The following is an 18,821-nucleotide window of genomic DNA, read 5'->3' on the forward strand; positions in this document are numbered from 1 at the left end:
TGCGGATGGAACAGTTTGATTGGCGATACCCAAATATGTCATGAAGTCATTGCCGCTGACAAAGAATCACAGACTCTCTAATGAGAATCCAGCGGTAGCTCATACAGACTCTTGCTGTTTAGTAATTGGACACATCTGAAAGGGTTAGCAAAGGCTGGCTTTATGTGTATTTAATTCCATCGCTTGCTTTTTTTTAAAAAAAGTTGATTATGCTATTCTGAAAATGCTAGAACAAATATGCCTTGATTGATCATTTTATGACATGGGCTCAACAGTAGATTCTTTACTCTCTCTAGTGCATATATTTCCCTGCTCTGAGAAACCTGGGAACTTGTGTCAGCTAAATCTCCAGGTGATCTACATCATGGGAGGATATCCATAGCAGCCAACGACAACAGAATTGTCATCTGACACGTCAGGTTGTCAAGTTGTCTGCGTTGTGCCTACTTTGTCACCACTAACTTTGCTTGCCATCACAAACATAGCTGTTTTACTGAGGGTCAGGAATTTAAAGAGTCCATTTTTTGCTTCGTAAAAGAACAGTATCATGAATCCAGGTATATTTCATTATACAGAGAAAAATTTTAAAAAAAGAATGAAAGCAATATGTAAGTGAAATACAGGGAAAGGACATAACTATAGGATTCCCTCTTTTCTCTAAAGTTGCATTTCTGTGACTCACTGAGGAATTTGCTCCCTATTTGCAGAAGTGCCAGACAATAGGGGACAATATCCCTGCCCTCCCCACCGGGGTCAGCTCCAAGCTGAGGAGCAGTGGGGCCCCTACCCTCTGTCAGTCGACTCTTGGGGGCTCCTCCACATTTGCCTTTTGCCATGTGCTTTCTGGCCACAGGTCCATGCTTTCCCTGTTTGTGTCTGAGCACTTTCCCCAGGCATAGGCACCAACTCTATGGGGCTGAGGACACCTCTCTCACACCCCCCCCCCCCGATGTATGTGAGGATGGGGCTGAGCATCCCCCAATCTTGAGGGGCCGGGCCATGGCAGTGAAGGCTTCGTCGGAACTCCCCACAGTGGCAGAGGGCCCTGCCAGGACTCCCCATGGTGGAGTCTTTTTTTATATATATAAATATTTTATTATGTTTTACATGAAAAGTAAAAACAACATACAATAAACAACAGACAAAACAAAAAAAAGTACACAATTGCACAAACATAAAACACCAAAACAACAAAAATAAAAACAATTTTATCTTCATAATAGCCTTGCAGTAACTTATTTCTCCGACTTCCCCAAACCTCCCTTCCCTGTATTCCAAATCATACAATTGAGCAACAAATCCCTTCCCTCTGTCTTGTTTAAATTCTTGTCTCCCCATGGTGGAGTCTTGCCCTGCTGGGCATCACAGCCTCCTCCCAACATGCATGATGTCATGCGTGTGTGAGTTGCATGTGTGATTTCACATGCACGTGTCACACACGCACACGCACTGTTGGGTGGAACTTGGCACGTATGTCCCCGGGAAAACCTGATCTTTTACTGCTGAATTGGAGTACCGCCTTTCCCAGTATGTCCCGTTGAGGACTTTAAGGTCCGTAAATAGCAACAACCTAGAGGTCCCGGGCCCTAAGGAAGTCAGATTAGCCTCAACCAGAGCCAGGGCCTTTTCAACTCTGGCTCCGGCCTGATGGAACACTCTGTCTCATGAGACCAGGGCCCTGCAGGATCTGATTTCTTTCCACAGGGCCTGCAAGTTGTTCCGCCTGGCCTTCGGCTTGGAATCAATTTGATTTCCTCCCCCTCTTCTTTTTTCCTTTCTCCTCCTGTGATGGAACTCCCATTTGGGGACTTCCCTGGATTTTTTCTGGCCCATGTAGGACCAGTCTGGAAAGTTAGCCTTGGTGAAGACTTTACGCTTTCATCCCCAAAAAAGTTTTTGAATTGAGTTTCCATTGAAATGAGGCTATATTTTAATGTTTTAATGTTGTATTTTAATCTTGTTTTTAAGTTACATTTCAATCAATTTGTTTTTGTATCGGGTGTTAGCCGCCCTGAGCCCAGTCTTGGCTGGGGAGGGTGGGGTATGAATAAAAATTTATTATTATTATTTATTATAAATGACAAATTGTGCTTTCTACGGATTGCTGTTTGCTCCGATTCAGCACTAAAGAGTGGGTTTTCACATGGGGGGTGGGGAGGTGAAAGCACTGAGATGCAGAGCTGGCAAACCCAGACCTGTACAAAGAAATGCAGAGCAAAGCTAAGTGTGGATGAGCCCTTGGAGGTGACAGCATTCCAAGAAGTGCTGAGAGACCCTTTTAATTTCCCGCAATGCCTCAGATGCCAGGTCAGGGCATTGTGGGAAATTTAAAAGCTGGCTTGACATGGCAGAAGGGTGCAGTTTGCAGTGCTGGGCCAGGAGGAAGACAAATGAAGAGGGACCCAGCAATGAGCCTGACATTTGCCCAAGGCTGTGGGTTACTGGCACCAGCCTGTCAGGAGCCATTGTGCTGCTAAAGTGTCTATTTATCAGGCACACTTATATTCCAGGCCAACTTGCCATCTCTCCTCCTTGAAGGAGTATTGATATAAACATTGCTAGGACTGTCCCTAGCTGAAGCCAAAGATCACAGATGATCACATGAAACATTTAAGCCCTGTTTATTTCATAGAATCGGAGAATTGTGGAGTTGGAAAGGGCATCCAACAAGAACGATGGTGAATGCTGATATGTGGCATAATGAGAACGCCCTTCAAAAAAAGAAGAAGAAACAAGTGAGACTGAATAATTAAGTCAGTGAACCTGGCAACTGCATAGTTGATGTACTGCAGACTTCTGTGGAAATCCCCCCACCCCACCCGTATTTCAGCTGAGAGCTTTAATGTTAAAGTATTCTTCGGAGAAGGGACGAGAAATTAACAAACTCTATGTGCATAGATTCACTGTGTAAGTCCTATTATTTTGGGTAAAAGGTAAAGTTAAAGGGACTCCTGACCATTAGGTCCAGTCGTGGCCGACTCTGGGGTTGCAGCGCTCATTTCGCTTTATTGGCTGAGGGAGCCGGCATACAGCTTCCGGGTCATGTGGCCAGCATGACTAAACCGCTTCTGGTGAATCAGAGCAGCGCACGGAAATGCCGTTTACCTTCCCGCCAGGGTGGTACCTATTTATCTACTTGCACTTTGACATGCTTTCAAACTGCTAGGTTGGCAGGAGCAGGGACCGAACAACAGGAGCTCACCCTGTCACAGGGATTCGAACCGCCGGCCTTCTGATTGGCAAGCCCTAGGCTCTCTGGTTTAACCCACAGCGCCACCCGCGTATTATTTTGGGTAGAGGTGGCAAAAAGAATGGAATTCAGTTTAAAATGTATCCTTTGGGAGATAACAATCCAAATGCGTTTTGATCCACACTGGTCACCCAAACAGATTGTCTTTGGGAAATGACAGAAAAGAAAGGAAGTTATTATCCAATGTTGCTTTTGAACATTATTGTTTTTTGTACACATATATAAAATATAAAATATAGGTATCTGTGTATTATCATGTATCACTTCTGCTTGTAAATATAATTGCAGCTTTTGCCCCAAAGGTGTGTACAAGCAGCTCAGAAAGGGTCAGACTGCTGTCTGTTCATACATACCAAGCTATAATTTATACATATGTGTATAATTCATACAAATTTGTACTATTCATAAGTAGCCCTATACATATTTGTCTTGTATTCAGGAGCAGGCTTTAATTTTTTAGAGAATTGTGTTATATAAAATTTCATTGAGATTATTACAGTAAATTAGAAAGAAGGAATAGAAAAAGGGGAGAAAGATAATGTGGGGAAAATATTTTTAAAAGCAGAGGAAAACAGCAATAACAAAATAACCATAAAATGTAATGAAGGATACAAAACTGCACAGTATATATGTAGATGGACAGACATTGTTTCCCTCAAGAATATGTTAAGCCCGTGTGCCAGTATGGTTTCAACAAATACATTCCAAATATCATTAAATTTGTGCATGTATAATTGGTGATCCATTCATGGGTTGCATCCATCCATCCATCCATCCATCGAAGGGGACTGTATTTTTGTCCTGTTTCAGCAGCTGTCATCCTCTGACTAGTGCCGTCTTTACTGAGGGGTCCTCTTTATTTAAAGGGGCTCAGCTTGCTTTAGCTGTTGTTTACTGTGACAGAGCAGGGGAAGCTATGGGTCCACCAGGGCTTCTAGCTGGAGTCCTCTAACTCAGAGGAGGACCTGGGACCCTTGTACCTATAAGGACCGCCTCTCCCTAGTATGTCCCATGGAGGACCTTACGGTCTTCAAACAAAAACATCTTGGAGATCCTGGGCCACAGGGAGGTTAGGCTGGCCTCAACCAGAGCCAGGGCTCTTTTGGCTGTGGCCCCGATCTGGTGGAACGCTCTGTCACAAGAGACTAGAGCCCCGCGGGACTTGACATCTTTCTGCAGGGCCTGCAAGACAGAGCTGCTCCACCAGGTCTTTGGCCAAGGCACAGTCTGACCCCCTCTCTCCTTCTGTAATCCCCATAGAACTCTAGCCCAATGGTTGCCATTAATTTGATTCTGAATTGATTTTAGAATGAATTGATTTTAGAACGCTGTGTTACTTGTATTGTTGGTAGCCGCTCTGAGCCCGGCTTCGGCTGGGGAGTGCAGGATATAAATAAAATTGTATTATTATTGTTATTAATGTGACACCATAGGGCAGGCTTCCTCAAACTTGGCCCTCCAGATGTTTTCGGCCTACGATTCCCATGAGCCCTAGCTAGCAGGACCAGTGGTCAGGGATTATGGGAATTGTAGTCCCAAGACATCTGGAGGGCCGAGTTTGAGGAAGCCTGCCCTAGGGGGTACTGGCATCACAGGCATTGTGCAAATCTTCCTGGTTGATGATGTGCATTTGGGGATGGCTTGAGGGTAACTCTGTCTCCCAACCCGAATCCCTAGCGTGTTTTCGGAAGAAAGGGACTCGTGATGCTAAATTAGCATTTTGGTCCAATTCACTACATCTCTTTTTAGTTTAGCTTACAATGCATATTGGATGGTTTAGTTCAAGTGTTGAAACTAGTGTTGCACAGATATTAACCTGGTAGCACACCGTTCTCACTTTATAATAATTGTAGTAGTTGCTGCAGCAGTATGTTGCTATATAATAATAATAGTAGTAGTATTAATGATAGCGTTTGATACATTTCTAAGTGAAATAAATCATGCTGATAGGTTTCCTTGCAACCAGTTTTTAACAGTGAGTTTGTTTGTAAGGCAGCTGTTGTCCCTCAATCTGTTTGCAACTCCAGTTCCAATATTTACTGTCACTTGCGCCTTTTTCAAATATCCAGACCAAAGCTCCAGGGCATATCAGCATTCAACCAGATTGTAAAATATGTGCAAGGTTAAATTAAAAGCAACTGTTTAAGTGGATTAGGGACACCCATTCCAATCTTGGGATCTTTATCCATAAACTCAGTGGTGCAGACAGGGCCTCTGAAAGACCAAAAAAAGAGATTTATCTATACTTGGCTGGAGTTGCCGGTTTGTTTTTATTACACCATTTCCTGGCCAAGTTTCTCAATGCTGAGAAGAAATGATTATGAAAATGTCTTACCCTAGGGCACTTAGGAGCACGCAAAGCTCCCCAGGACTTGTCATTGCTGGTCCAGTTCGTATTCCTGAAGAAATCCCAAAGTTCACACATAGTGGGAGAACATGGCTATACCACAGGGATGCTTTTACTGGTCCACAGAAACTCATTGCCTCACCTTTCCTGCCTCATGTAGTGTCTTGTAAACAATGGCTGATGTATGAGTCTCTATATTATGGCTGCGTATCCCGATTCTTTGTCCTGCCAGTTCAACTTGGTGTTCGCCCAAATAAAGGGGGTCACACTTAACATGAAATATAAAAGTCAGTTTCTAAACTATAGTATGGTGTTTTTAACTTCAGAACACGGCCATGTTGACTTATGCCAAAGAGCCATATGCCTCAGATGCACGAAGCAGCATCAGTGGCGTAGTGTGGGTTGTCAGCACCCGGGGCAAGGCAAGTAATTTGCGCCCCCTAACCCGTGGATTTGTGCCCCTTAACCCTAACCCCCAGATGTTGCGCCTGGTGCGGCCTGCACCCCCCTGCACCCCCCACGCTACGCCACTGAGCAGCATATCTGAACTAATACTCTGGCCGCTATCTGTGCTAAACCTACAAGCAAAGTTAACAACTCAGCCTAGATATGGGTGTGAGCTGTGAGAGGAAGATGTGTCAAATGTGGAAAACATTGGACAGAATTGGTGGTTATACAGAGTCATGCAACATGTGGAGCGGAAAGTGGGTTTCATCTTTAGCCTGCCAAGTAATGATATTGCAACGCTACTTAACAATAACTCAGCTGTTATGGTGGCAAGAATGTGATAAGTTCATTGATCTCAGGGCAAGGATGCTGGACTACAGCTTCCAAGCCAACATGGTCAGTGGTCAGCAAGGATGGGAGTTGTAGTCCAACAACATCTGGAGGGCACTGTGGTGGGAGAAGCCTCCTCTATTTGAATAACCCCCCCCCTTTAAAGTGTGTAACCCCGTCTCCACCCCTATGATAAATTTGGGTCGTCATGTAAATGCTTTTATTTTTTCCCTAAATTTCAACTGTCTCCGCCGCCCAAAGTAATCTCCAAAAGCTTCCTTTAAGCAGAAATTTGGTAGTAAAGGTTTGAGAGCCACAAAAAGTTATACCAGTCTTAAGAGAGTCCTGTCAAGTTTATGCAAAATTCCTACAGATGATTTGTCTTAGTAAGATTCGTCAAATTCAACACAAATTTCAGTTTAGGTAAAATTCTTTTTTTTTTTTCCAATTCTCTTTATTAATTTCCATTAACCAATCAAACACAAACAACAACAAAACAAAAACACAACAAAAAAGAAGACAAACAACAAAAAGCATCATACAAATAATTGACTTCCCTCCACCTCGGTTTTGGATTATATAACAAAAAGTTTTTTCTCACAGTTTCGATTTATGACATCTGCGTGTCGTAGGGTTATATTGAACCTACTGTGATTTTTAAATTTCTTACATCTGCTTCGATATATGTTATTTATTCCATTCCTTAATAAACTTTGTATCTTTCTGGTCTCTGATTTTTTGTGTCATTTTTGTCAATTCTATATATTCAAATAATTTACTTTGCCACTCTTTAACAGTTGGGATATTTGTTGTCTTCCAATTTTGTGCTATCAGTATTCTAGCAGCTGCTGTTGCATATTGAAATAATATCTGATCCTCTTTCTTAATTTCACCTCCAATCATCCCCAAAAGAAAAGCTTCAGGTTTTTTAACAAAGGTGTATTTAAATATATTTTTTAAATTTGTTGTAGATAAGTTCCCAAAACTTTTTAATTTCTTCCCAAGTCCACCACATGTGGTAGAAATTTCCTGCCTTGATTTTGCATTTTCAACATGCTTTATCTCCAGTCTTGTAATTTTTTTCTAATTTTACCAGTTTAGGTGAAATTCAGTGGTGTCACTAAGGCTCTTCTGATATTGGAATCGACAGAAATCACTGTTATGAGTGTTATATGAGTTTGTACATGGGTGCTGGGTGTGACACATCTGAGCCCTGATGGTGTGCTCTACACACAATTTAAGCTTGGGTACTTCAATGAAAGTGACTTAGTTGGTCATTCTGATGTAAAAACAAAACAAAACACCCTATACCCATTTCGATCAAGGTTCTCTGGCTTATCTGTTTTGCAGATCAGGCTTTATGTATTGGTTTTGAGCTGAGCACTCAAGGTTATATAAATTTTGGAAGAGAAGGCTCCCCGATGGCTCCCCCAATGCCTGTTGGAGGGCTGGAAATGGAATCCAGACTTGCTGGTTTTCAAACCCTCGTTTTAAATACAGCCTCTCTTGTGTGTCACCCTGAACATTATCTGGATACGGTTTGCATACGGACCGGGAGGATAGTCAAATGTAATTAATGCCACATGTTACTCTGGAAATGGGCGTTTTATTGGGACTGCTGCAGAATGCAGACCAATATGTCTGGGCTCCAAGTTGCATGTTCCTGTTTACTGTGGGTTGTATCGCTGGCGGTGCTGTTCACCGCTGCAAGTGCATTCAGTCTCGCAGGTTTAAAATGTGAGTTAAGATAAACTCCGCAGCATGCATGTCAGACTGTACATTCCTCAGTGTTTCTTCCAGGCGTGATTTTTCACGCTCCTATTAGATACAGCGACGTCACCAGAATGCAACTGTTATGCATTGCTTTTTGTGTATAGTGCATCTCTTCCGTGACATGGTAAATCTTAGATCAGCCTTCACCAACTGGAACTACAACTCCCATCAGCCTTGCAAGACACCAGGTTGGGTGAAGACTGTCTTAGATAACCTTCTGTTGGCATTAAAGCCTTTGTAGTCTTCCTGTGTCAAGCTAAGTGTGTTAAAAACAATACAGTGGTACCTTGGTTCTCAAACTTAATCTGTTCCGGAAGTCTGTTCCAAAACCAAAGCGTTCCAAAACCAAAGTGCACTTTCCCATGGAAAGTAATGCCCATCCGTTCCAGACTTTTAAAAGCAACCCCTAAAACAGCAATTTAACATGAATTTTACTATCTAGCGAGACCATTGATTCATAAAATGAAAGCAATAAACTGTGCACTGCATTCGCACAATCAATCAACCAGTAGGTGAACTGGGTTCCACACAGTCACAAAAACAAAAAAGAGAGCTGCAAAAGCGCAAAATAAATAGACAGGCCTCAGTGTAACACTCAAAACAAAAGTGTGGCACTCAAATCGGGAGCGTAACACTCAAAATGGAGCACATTCGGCTTCCGAAAACAGTTCACAAACCAGAACACTTACTTCCGCGTTCGCAGTGTTTGGGTTCCAAGTTGTTTGAGTACCGAGGCGTTTGAGAACCAAGGTACCACTGTACCTCATCGTCGGACCCCTGACCAGGAAGTGATCACTACTAAGCCACCACTCCTTTTGAGAAACATTTTCCCCTCCTTTCTTTGCAGCCACAGCACCATCACTTTGTTGCCCAGTTCAGATGGAGCTCTCTCAGCCGAATTCATTTGCTCTCTCCCCCCCCCCCTTCATTGCTAACATGCTTTATGGCCCTCTTGAGACAGTGTGTGTGTGAGAGGGGGGAAAGAAATTGGCGGGAGCTAACCACAGAGATGGATCCAGCAGTCAGGAGGTGCTCAATTTGAACTGCACATCTTTCTCTTTTGTCAGATTGTTGGCTGTGACCACCAGCTGGGAAGCACTGTCAAGGAAGATAACTGTGGGGTCTGCAATGGCGATGGTTCCACCTGCCGGCTTGTCCGAGGCCAATATAAATCTCAGCTCTTGGCAAATAAACGTAAGATGTTGATTTGACTTTTTGCCTCAACAGGAATATGAACGCCCTCCAAACAATGATGCGTAAAGGGACCGCTCGCTTCTAAGGGTTTTAATTATAACCCAAACATTTTAAAAAATGTTTCCTTTAACTGTACTGACCCCATGCTGGGAAATCAGGCAGAATTAATCTTCCGTCAACAAAAGGCTTGGCGTTTGGATTCTGAAGGCACGCAGATGGAAGATAGGTTTGCCAGATGTCGCAGAGGACATGGCAGCTTTTTCCTGACGCGTCAGAAGGAAACTCCACAGGTGTGTCTGCTCTGGTGTTGCCGTGATGGAGAAATCGGCACCTGCTAAATGGCTTTCCACTGGCTCGCCTGCAGCATAGCCGCTACAAATGTATACAACCCACACTGGGGTTGGAATCAGGCCACAACTATGGCACACACACAAACACTGCAATATTTTGTGCCCCCCAAAAAACATGAGGTAATATTCGTAAACCCTTGGAGCAAAAAATGGACTTGGGGAAAGCTATGACATTCTAGAATGATTTACTCATTAAATGTTGCAGATGGGGCCAAACTGCTGTGTTAATGTCAGCCTGATGGCCCCTTCTCCATTGCACTGCACCTTTGGTCGGGAGCTTTCTAGTGGAAAGGGAGGGGGTGTCTGCTCCCCCTACCCTTAAAAAAAAAAAAATTTAATGTTCTCGTTGACTTCTGCCTATGTAGATGCCCCAGGCACACAATTACTTTGACAAGATGAGTCTAGAACCAATGGGGTGCAGGGTGTGAACCCTGCTGGCAGGTGAAGGGTTAAGCATCTCCCCTTGCTACTAAGTGCCCCTCCATGAACACCATGCAATAAAAAAGGGGCAATAATTACATGTGGTTGTGATGTAATGTGTAGCCAGGTACAAATCATCCTGCTGTTAACAGCAAAGGTAAAGGTAAAGGGACCCCTGACCATTAGGTCCAGTCGTGGCCGACTCTGGGGTTGCGTGACTAAGCTGCTTCTGGCGAACCACAGCAGTGCACGGAAACGCCATTTACTTTCCCGCCAGAGCGGTACCTATTTATCTACTTGCACTTTGATGTGCTTTTGAACTGCTAGGTTGGCAGGAGCAGGAACCGAGCAACGGGAGCTCACCCCGTCACGGGGATTCGAACCACTGACCTTCTGATCAGCAAATCTTAGGCTCTGTGGTTTAACCCGCAGCGCCACCTGCATCCCTATTAACAGTTAACAGCTGTTAACAGTAATGCTTAGCTTTTCCTCAACTCTGGCCAAAAGTGAACATTCGTTTTACAGAATGCATGGTTTACGTGTGTGTGTGTATTCTGAATTTAGAAAGAAAAACTGGCACATGAACTAAACATCTAGAATAGCATGTAATTTCTGACAAGGGTGTGTGGAGCCATTTCTGCCGAATATCTATCCCACCTATTTATGTTTGGTTTCTGTGGGGAACATGGAAAGGCGTTTGTTTACAGAATCATCCTTATGGTCTCAAAGAATAGCCCGATGGCTAGACACACCCAGAGTTTGCACAGCGTGCTTCCGAAAATGAATGCACTAGCTGCGATCTGCCCAGCAGATCGAGGAATAACAATTCACGGGAAAGCTGAATAGTCTTGTGCAAATGCTATGTGTTGTAAGACTGAGAGCATAGCAAAGCCAACCTGGATTAGTCAGGACCAGCAAATACATTTTGCCGCCTGAAGCAGGGCAGTAAATTCCACCCCTCAATATGTCAAAGACAATAGTCCCCCAATCTTCTCAAGTTATTTTGGCATCTGAGGCAGACAGTTTCACAGATGCCTGTCCATGGCAGTAAAAAGGCAACAATAATAAAACGATGAACAGTTTGCCACCTTTTTAATGGCACCCGGAATGAGCTGCCTGAGGTTGCTGCCTCACTCTGTCCTATGGTAGGGCCGGCCGTGGGCTTAGTGTAGAAGCAATGAATTTGCTGGACCCTCAGCTCCCAGCATTTATTTCTTTTTTAAAAAAAATAATAATATTGATTTTCTTTTTTCTCATCACAAATATATTTATCCATAATGTACAATTTGCGTAACATCTCCCCCTCCCTCCCTTTGGACTTCCCTCAACTTCCATTTCTGATTTATTATCCTCATTATTATATTCTGCTATTTTTTACAATACATCAGTATTTTCACTTTGTTACAATATTTGTTCCCTGTCCATAAAATTGTGAATGTTTATTTAAATCCTGCCATCGAGTCGATTTTCTTTCTTTACTTCTGCAAACATAATATAAAAAGTTCCCACTCTTTTTCAAAGTCACTATTGTCCTTTTCCCGAAGTCTGTCTTGTCAGCTTTGCCAACTCCGCATCGTTCATCAGTTTTTCTTGCCATTGTTCTTTGGCTGGAATTTCTCCAGTCTTCCAGTTCTGCGCTAACAGTGTTCTCGCCGCCGCCATAGCATACATGAATAATGTCCTTTTTTCTTTCGGCAGATCTTGCCCTAAGATACCCAACAGGAAGGCTTCTGGCTGCTTAACAAATGTTGTTCTAAACATTTTTTTCAATTCATTATATATCATTTCCCAATATATTTTAACGCTTTTACAATCCCACCACATATGGTGAAAAGTTCCTTCAACATCTTTACACCTCCAACACTCCTTCTGTTCATTTTTATATATTTTTGCCAATTTAACCGGTGAAATATACTATCTTTAATACATCATCTTCATGTAATTCTCTTTTAACAACATACAATCTGTGAATTTCAGATTTACTTGCCAAAGTTTTATCCAATCTTCAAATTGTATATTGTGACCTATATCTTGCTGTCCATGGTGACTGGGGCTATGGGCATCCAGCAACAGGATCCCCATACATCCTTGGCTTATTAAATAGCCGTGCATTTCTGCTGGGGAGAAGCAGGCCCAGATTCCCACCGAACCATTAAGCTCACCAGAAGACTTATTAGCTCTGTCCCTCATCATAACCTGCTTTTAAAGGTGGTTGCGGAAATAAAACAAAAAGGGGCATGTATACTGCCTGTAGCTCCTTAGAGAATGGGTAGGATAATATATATGTAGTAAATATTTCCAGACCCTTTCTTTAACGGGTTGATTATATACTACTACAAAGTTTGCTGCTACATACAGAGTTGGAGATACACTGCAACATTTTGCTGCAGGTTCTACTTATGTGCAACAATTTTCAATCTGATAGCACTGCTCACTGCAGGCCTTGCATGATTTGGCTGTTTAATCTCAGGGTTGCTGCAGTTATTGCTGCTACTATATATATATATTTATTAAAAAAAAACCTCATCCAAGTGTAATTTCATTCCCATACTTCCTCTCCGAATCCATAGCTATCTTCCTGCACAGCAAGGCACAGCATAAGGAACATTTGGCTGCTGGAGGGAGTCTGCTTTCATTTCTGGTTTTCCTTCCCTCTTGTACTATCACATAAGGGGGGGAGGGTTGTTGCCTGGGATTGAGCATCTGTGAAGCAGGTAGCTTAGAAGCTCTGAGGAACGCCGCTGTACTTAAGAGATTCCCTTTTTTAGCACTTCACATTAGCAGCTTCTGTGCCAAAAGGAAAAATAAATGCTGGGAACGGTTTTTTCTCTCTGAAGCATTCCAAACACACCGCTGCGTCCATCGTATTGAATTAATTCTCTCTTTGTATCTGCGTTCAGTTCTGTTCTCCCACTCTGCGGACATCGTGGGGTGGGATGTGGAGGGGGGAGTGGAGGGTTTTTGGAGACAGGGATCAGAAGACAAAGATGTGGATGGAGCAGTGCAACTGTTAGCACTTGCAACGGAAACAACTATCTCAGTATTCACAGGGATAGTATATCAGTCCCAGAAGTGTGAGAAACCGGGGGGGGGGGGAGGGACTACCATGGTGGGAAGAGAGATGTGTCCCCCACTTCCCTCCTACGCTCTTCTGAAGGGGAAACACCTGGGCTGGTGTCCCCCTCCTTGCAAATAAAAATGAAAGATTATTTGAAAGATCTGGCGCTTCAGCAATCCAGGCTCTTTCTCTGCATCCACCAAAAGTACTTAATGTGTTTTTATTACTCCTGCTTGTAAAACTAGTCTGGTTTGTGATTTTCTTTCTTCTGCAGCAAAGCCCCTGCATGGTTGAATCTCTTCCCGCTTTGACCCTGCATTGCCTCCGAATCAGAGGCAGCTTTTCAGAATCCACTTTCTCAAAGTAACGGATAAAGTGCTGATCCTGAGCTCATCTGTCACATGCGCAGTTTCTGTGGGCTGGTTTCTGGGCTGCGCATTCTGTGTGAGCTCTCCACTTATAATAATATAATAACAATTTATTATTTCTACCCCGCCCATCTGGCTGGGTTTGCCCAGCCACTCTGGGCAGCTTCCAACAAAGATTAAAAATACATGAAAATGTCACACATTAAAAACTTCCCTGAACAGGGCTGCCTTCAGATGTCTTCTAAATGTTAGGTAGTTGTTTATTGCCTTGACATCTGCTGGGAGGGCATTCCACAGGGTGAGCACCACTACTGAGAAGGCCCTCTGCCTGGTTCCCTGTAGCTTTGCTTCTCGCAGTGAGGGAACTGCCAGAAGGCCCTCGGTGCTGGACCTCAGTGTCTGGGTAGAACGATGGGGGTGGAGATGCTCCTTCAGGTATACAGGACCGAGGCCATTTAGGACTTTAAAGGTCAACACCAACACTTTGAATTGTGCTCAAAGTGGGAGCCAAGACCGGTGTTATGTGGTCTTGGCGGCTGCTCCCAGTCACCAAGTCTAGCTGCCGCATTCTGGATTCTGGATTAGTTGTAGTTTCCAAGTCACCTTCAAAGGTAGCCCCACATAGAGCGCATTTCAGTAGTCCAAGCAAGAGATAACCAGAGCATGCACCACTCTGGCAAGACAGTCTGTGGGCAGGGCGGGTCTCATCCTGCGTACCAGATGGAGCTGGTAGACAGCTGCCCTAGATACAGAATTGACCTGTGCTTCCATGGACAGCTGTGAGTCCAGAATGACTCCCTGGTCCTTCAGGGGCACAGTTGAGGACCAGGAAGTCCTCCACATCTGCCCGCCTCCTGTCCCCCAAGAACAGTACATCTGTCTTGTCAGGATTCAACCTCAATCCTTCACTTCAGTCCTGAGCTCTCCAATGTATGGAAGGCAGCCGAGTCAAGCTGTCAGGATGCAATAGAGGGGACTAGGCCACCAAACACATTTCCCCTCCCCTCCTGGGGGCTAGAATGCCTGGAAAGTTGAGGTGTTTCACTCAAGGACAGTAGATTTCATGCCATGGGATGGGTGAGCTCAAGGAATTAGATCTTTTGCCAGGAATGGGTGGGGCTTCTGAAAGACCCCACTGCAGAGTAGCTTTGAGAAAAGATTTGCTCCTGTCATGCTTCTGGAGTCTAGCAACTTTGATTCCCTAGCAATGCAATCCTGTGTATGCTTACTCCAAAGTAGCTAAAGGGAGAAAAACAGCGGGGATTATCTCCCAAGTAAGTGTGCATTCCAAGGTTTGCAGGCTATCTTTTTGGGAAATTTGTGGGTTTCGGCTGAAATCCTAAGTGCACTTACTGGGGCGGGGGGGAGTTAAGTGCTGTTGCAGTTGACTTACTTCTGAGACTGTATAGGACTGTGTGTTACTCAAGCATGATTTGGATAGTCAAACTTAATTGAATATAATCTCTGAGCTGCTACCATTATTGGATCAAAGGCAACTCCTGTCTTCGCTGCTTTGCCCTTCTCAGCTTGCACATGCACACACATGGCCAGCTCTTATCTGGACCTCTCTCACATAAACACACTGGCATGCGCTGATAAAAGGACAGCTTTGCTGACATTTTCTCTAACTTTGGCTTTATGTCAAGGCTAAATGGATTGCTTGCTAGGGATTCCAAGCTACTTTGCCTCAAGTCACAAGTAATTCTTCTTTAGCGGTATTCCAGCAGATCACACGTGAAAATTGTTATCTCCTCTGCACGGATACACGCACAAACAAGCAAGCATCACAGGGTCAAAACGGCACAATTTGCCGTACACTTTTATTTATGTATGTATTGTCCAGCTTGGGTGAGCCTAGGATAATGAGAGGCAATTCACCAATTGGCCAGACAGATATTATTTCAAATGTTGGACCTTAGGAAAGTCTAGACCAGTGTTTCCCAAACATGGGTCTCCTGCTGTTTTGGGACGGCATCTCCCACCATCCCTAGCTAGCAGGACCAGTGGTCAAGAATGATGGAAACTGTAGCCTAAAAAGTTTGGGAAACTCTGGTCTAGACCATGATATGACTCAGGGCTTACCCACGTCCCTTTGCCCTACCACTTTCCCCTCCCAAAAACCTGTGGTTTAGCACTGAATCAGAAGATAAAATGGCAATTGAGTTTTCCATGGACTGTTATTCTGATATAGCGCTAAAGAGCAGGTTTTCAGCAGTAGGGCGAAGGCAGAACCTCTCATGGCACAAGCGGAGGTGTTGGCCAAGCCCTCAGTGAACTGTGTGCTGCTTTGTGGCTTGAGCAACTTGGCTTTGAAAGGGCACCTTCGCTCTGCTGCTGGCTTTGGTGGAGTTGAACATTTAAAGTCAAAAGGCTACAGCAGAACTTGCAATGCGGACAGCAAATCTATTTTCACAACAGAGTAAGAAGAACAGACTGTGGCTGTGTTGAGCTTACTGGATCTTTTTTTAAAAAATTAAAGCTCACATAGAAAGGTTGCTGTTGCTTGCACTTCAGATGACCTGTGGGTAAACATAGACTTTCTATTTTCAGCAGCCCCATTCCATTAAGTTTTTATTAACCAATTTTTTGTACTACAAGGGTAGGCAGCAAAGGTTTCACTGACCTTTCCTAATGTTCAAGGCAGGTAAAATATGCTTGCTAAGAATTTAAAAATGCATTAAAATGGTTTTTCTGTTGGTTTCTGAGGCTGTGAGAATGTTTTAGTGTGTGAGAATGGGGGGGGGGGCTGAGCTGGCATCCAATATGTATTTTAATTTAAAGTGGTGGGATGATTGGGATAAAGAGTTTCAAGTATTTGAGTTTGGCACCTAATTTTGTTTTCTCTGCCTACAAATGTCAGTTACGGAGCTGCTCCAGCCAGCACCAAAATGGGAGATCTTAAAAGATAAAAAGTTGGGGGTTTTTTGTTTCATTTTGTTTAGTAGATCCTGTGTGATATTTCCTCTCCATTCCATCCTACTACCTTGCCCCCATCATCTGAGCAATGTGACCGCCAAACCCCCCAATTCCCAGTTCCCACATCCCGACACCCCAACCAAGTAAATATTTCATCCCCCCTTCCAAAGAAAGATCAAATTCTCATTGTTTGCCAATAAAATATCTCTTTGCCTCCTGCCGTAAAAATGTTGATAACTGTTTAATGACAATACAGATGCACAGTCAAATTTCTGAGGAGGCTCACAAGAAAGTCAGTAAACAGCTGGTTTGTAGCCTAATATCTGCAAGAGCAGCTGTTGCTATGGGCGTGTAATAAGTGTTTATTTTACAAAGCAACCCTGTATAATTAAAGTGATAGCTTTCTCTTGAAAACAAGGGCATTTGTCTAGCAGAGCAGCACACACAAAATCTGTGAGACGGCAGAGCAGAGCATAATTGTTTCATATATAGCTGTTCTTCAGGGTTCATTGGGTTTGAATGTTTGTCTTTTTAGGTGGCCCAAAACTTGGCTTGCCATTTTCCCATGAAGAACTGTTTTCACTGCTTGTTTGGGCACTTCCTTTGCTTGTTGATCATGTATGGTTTTTTGCCTCCCTCTTCCCCCACCCAGCGGATGATACCGTGGTTGTTATTCCCTACGGAAGTCGACACGTTCGCCTGGTGCTGAAAGGTCCTGATCATCTCTGTGAGTAAAAGTACACTTTATCGTGGTCTCCCGTTTTTAATTGCTGTCTTGTTTTAACAGGGCTGTTTAATTGTGTGTTTTAATTGCATATATTTGCAATTGAATACTTCACGTGAACTTGGTTTTTGCACTATGAAAAATGCTTCGAAGCTTATTTCAGCATTGCATGTGTTAATTACACAATAATAGTCAAATGCTCATAATATGCTGTGGAGCTGTATTTACCAAAAAACAAAAACAACTCTACAGCTTCTCTGCCCCTGCCCTCCTGCCCAATGTAAGAGTCAGCCCTATCCTCAAACGCCACTCCAAAGAGCATCAGTTAGCTGCACAATTATAAGAAGCTATGATTTAACCCATAAATAAAACACTAATTTTCCAGCGAGCTTGATGCAAAGGACTGCCGTAGAAAAGATTGTGCTGGTTGATGAGCATACAGCAAATACAGCTTTCCTTCTGCTCTGCTGAAGCACCACACTGCTCATGAGCTTAACACATGTTCTTGCTCATATGTTTTCTTTGGTATTTCTGGACTTTGGAGACACGTGCAATTTGTACTGTGCTGTTAAAGGATGTTGCCCAAAGAAAGCATGCCAGTGCCCAAGATAGTGGAGCAGAGATTATGGTTTAATAAGGGTGGGACATAAGGAATGCAGATATACTGGAGATCCCCAAGGAGCTTGTAGTATATCATATCACGAGCTCAGCTTAAGATGTCTGAGCAGAATGGCAACAGATATGGAAGGCAAATATTCCAACGAGGTCCTGACTTGCAGAGTCTCCAGTTGGCTTCTTTTCATGAGCTCAAATGAGGGAGCCAAAATCATTAACAGCCATATATGTTCCTGAGGGCCTACAGCAGGCTTCCTCAACCTTGGCCCTCCAGATGTTTTGAGATTACAATTCCCATCATTCCTGACCACTGGACCTGCTAGCTAGGGATCATGGGAGTTGTAGGCCAAAAACATCTGGAGGGCTGAGGTTGAGGAAGCGTGGCCTAGAGATATGGATTGAATTAGATGATGAAATACAGAGATGGAAGACAAGAGTTCAGAGTACACCCGAATAGAGTTGGTTCACTTGGAGGATAACATGTTTGAAACATGGGTTGTATCCCCTCCCCAAAGAACAGGTAATTCATGATGAGATGATGCTGGATTTTTACAGGGGCAACCCCTATTTGTCTTGCTTTAAGCCTACAATTTCTCGCATCTCATGAAGCCGAAGTCGCTGTGTGAGTCATACAGTCCTCAGCCATATCCCACAGTAATAAAAGTCGGAGGGAAGCTCATTGCATTATGGTCCTGCCGACTTAACATCTTGAGCTGTGTTTCGTGATGACACAGTAAGAAGGTGGGGAATTCACTATAAAAATTTCATCCTCGTGGTGAAAGTAGCATCTAGATCAGCTTACTTTATTGCCAGTGACACGTTGGATGATCAGGACAGTGTCCCTTTTACCTGCTGTGAACACACACACAGAGAGAGAGCGGGGGGGAGAGAGAGAGAGAGACCAGTAATTGAACCAAACAAAATATACACCAGGGAAGAGATGTTGAAAGCAGGTGAAAAGATGCATATTAACTGAATTCGTCGTGGCCGTTAAAATGGTGCAGTTCCCCCTTGGTTTTCAGGGAACAA

At 43.6% G+C, this 18,821-nt stretch overlaps 1 protein-coding gene across 3 annotated transcripts in view; it reads left to right on the top strand.

The window, feature by feature from the left end:
* ADAMTSL1 (ADAMTS like 1) overlaps positions 1 to 18,821 on the top strand; it is a 473,481-nt gene that overhangs the window by 304,707 nt on the left and 149,953 nt on the right. For all 3 annotated transcript variants that reach the window (XM_083419278.1, XM_083419280.1, XM_083419279.1), the window contains 2 exons: positions 9,215 to 9,341; positions 17,106 to 17,180. In XM_083419278.1, coding sequence (XP_083275404.1) covers positions 9,215 to 9,341; positions 17,106 to 17,180 — 202 coding nt within the window. The remainder of the gene's footprint in view (positions 1 to 9,214; positions 9,342 to 17,105; positions 17,181 to 18,821) is intronic.

Source organism: Podarcis tiliguerta (genome assembly GCF_965153285.1).
Source record: "Podarcis tiliguerta genome assembly, chromosome: 17".
Taxonomy (NCBI): Eukaryota; Metazoa; Chordata; class Lepidosauria; order Squamata; family Lacertidae; genus Podarcis; species Podarcis tiliguerta.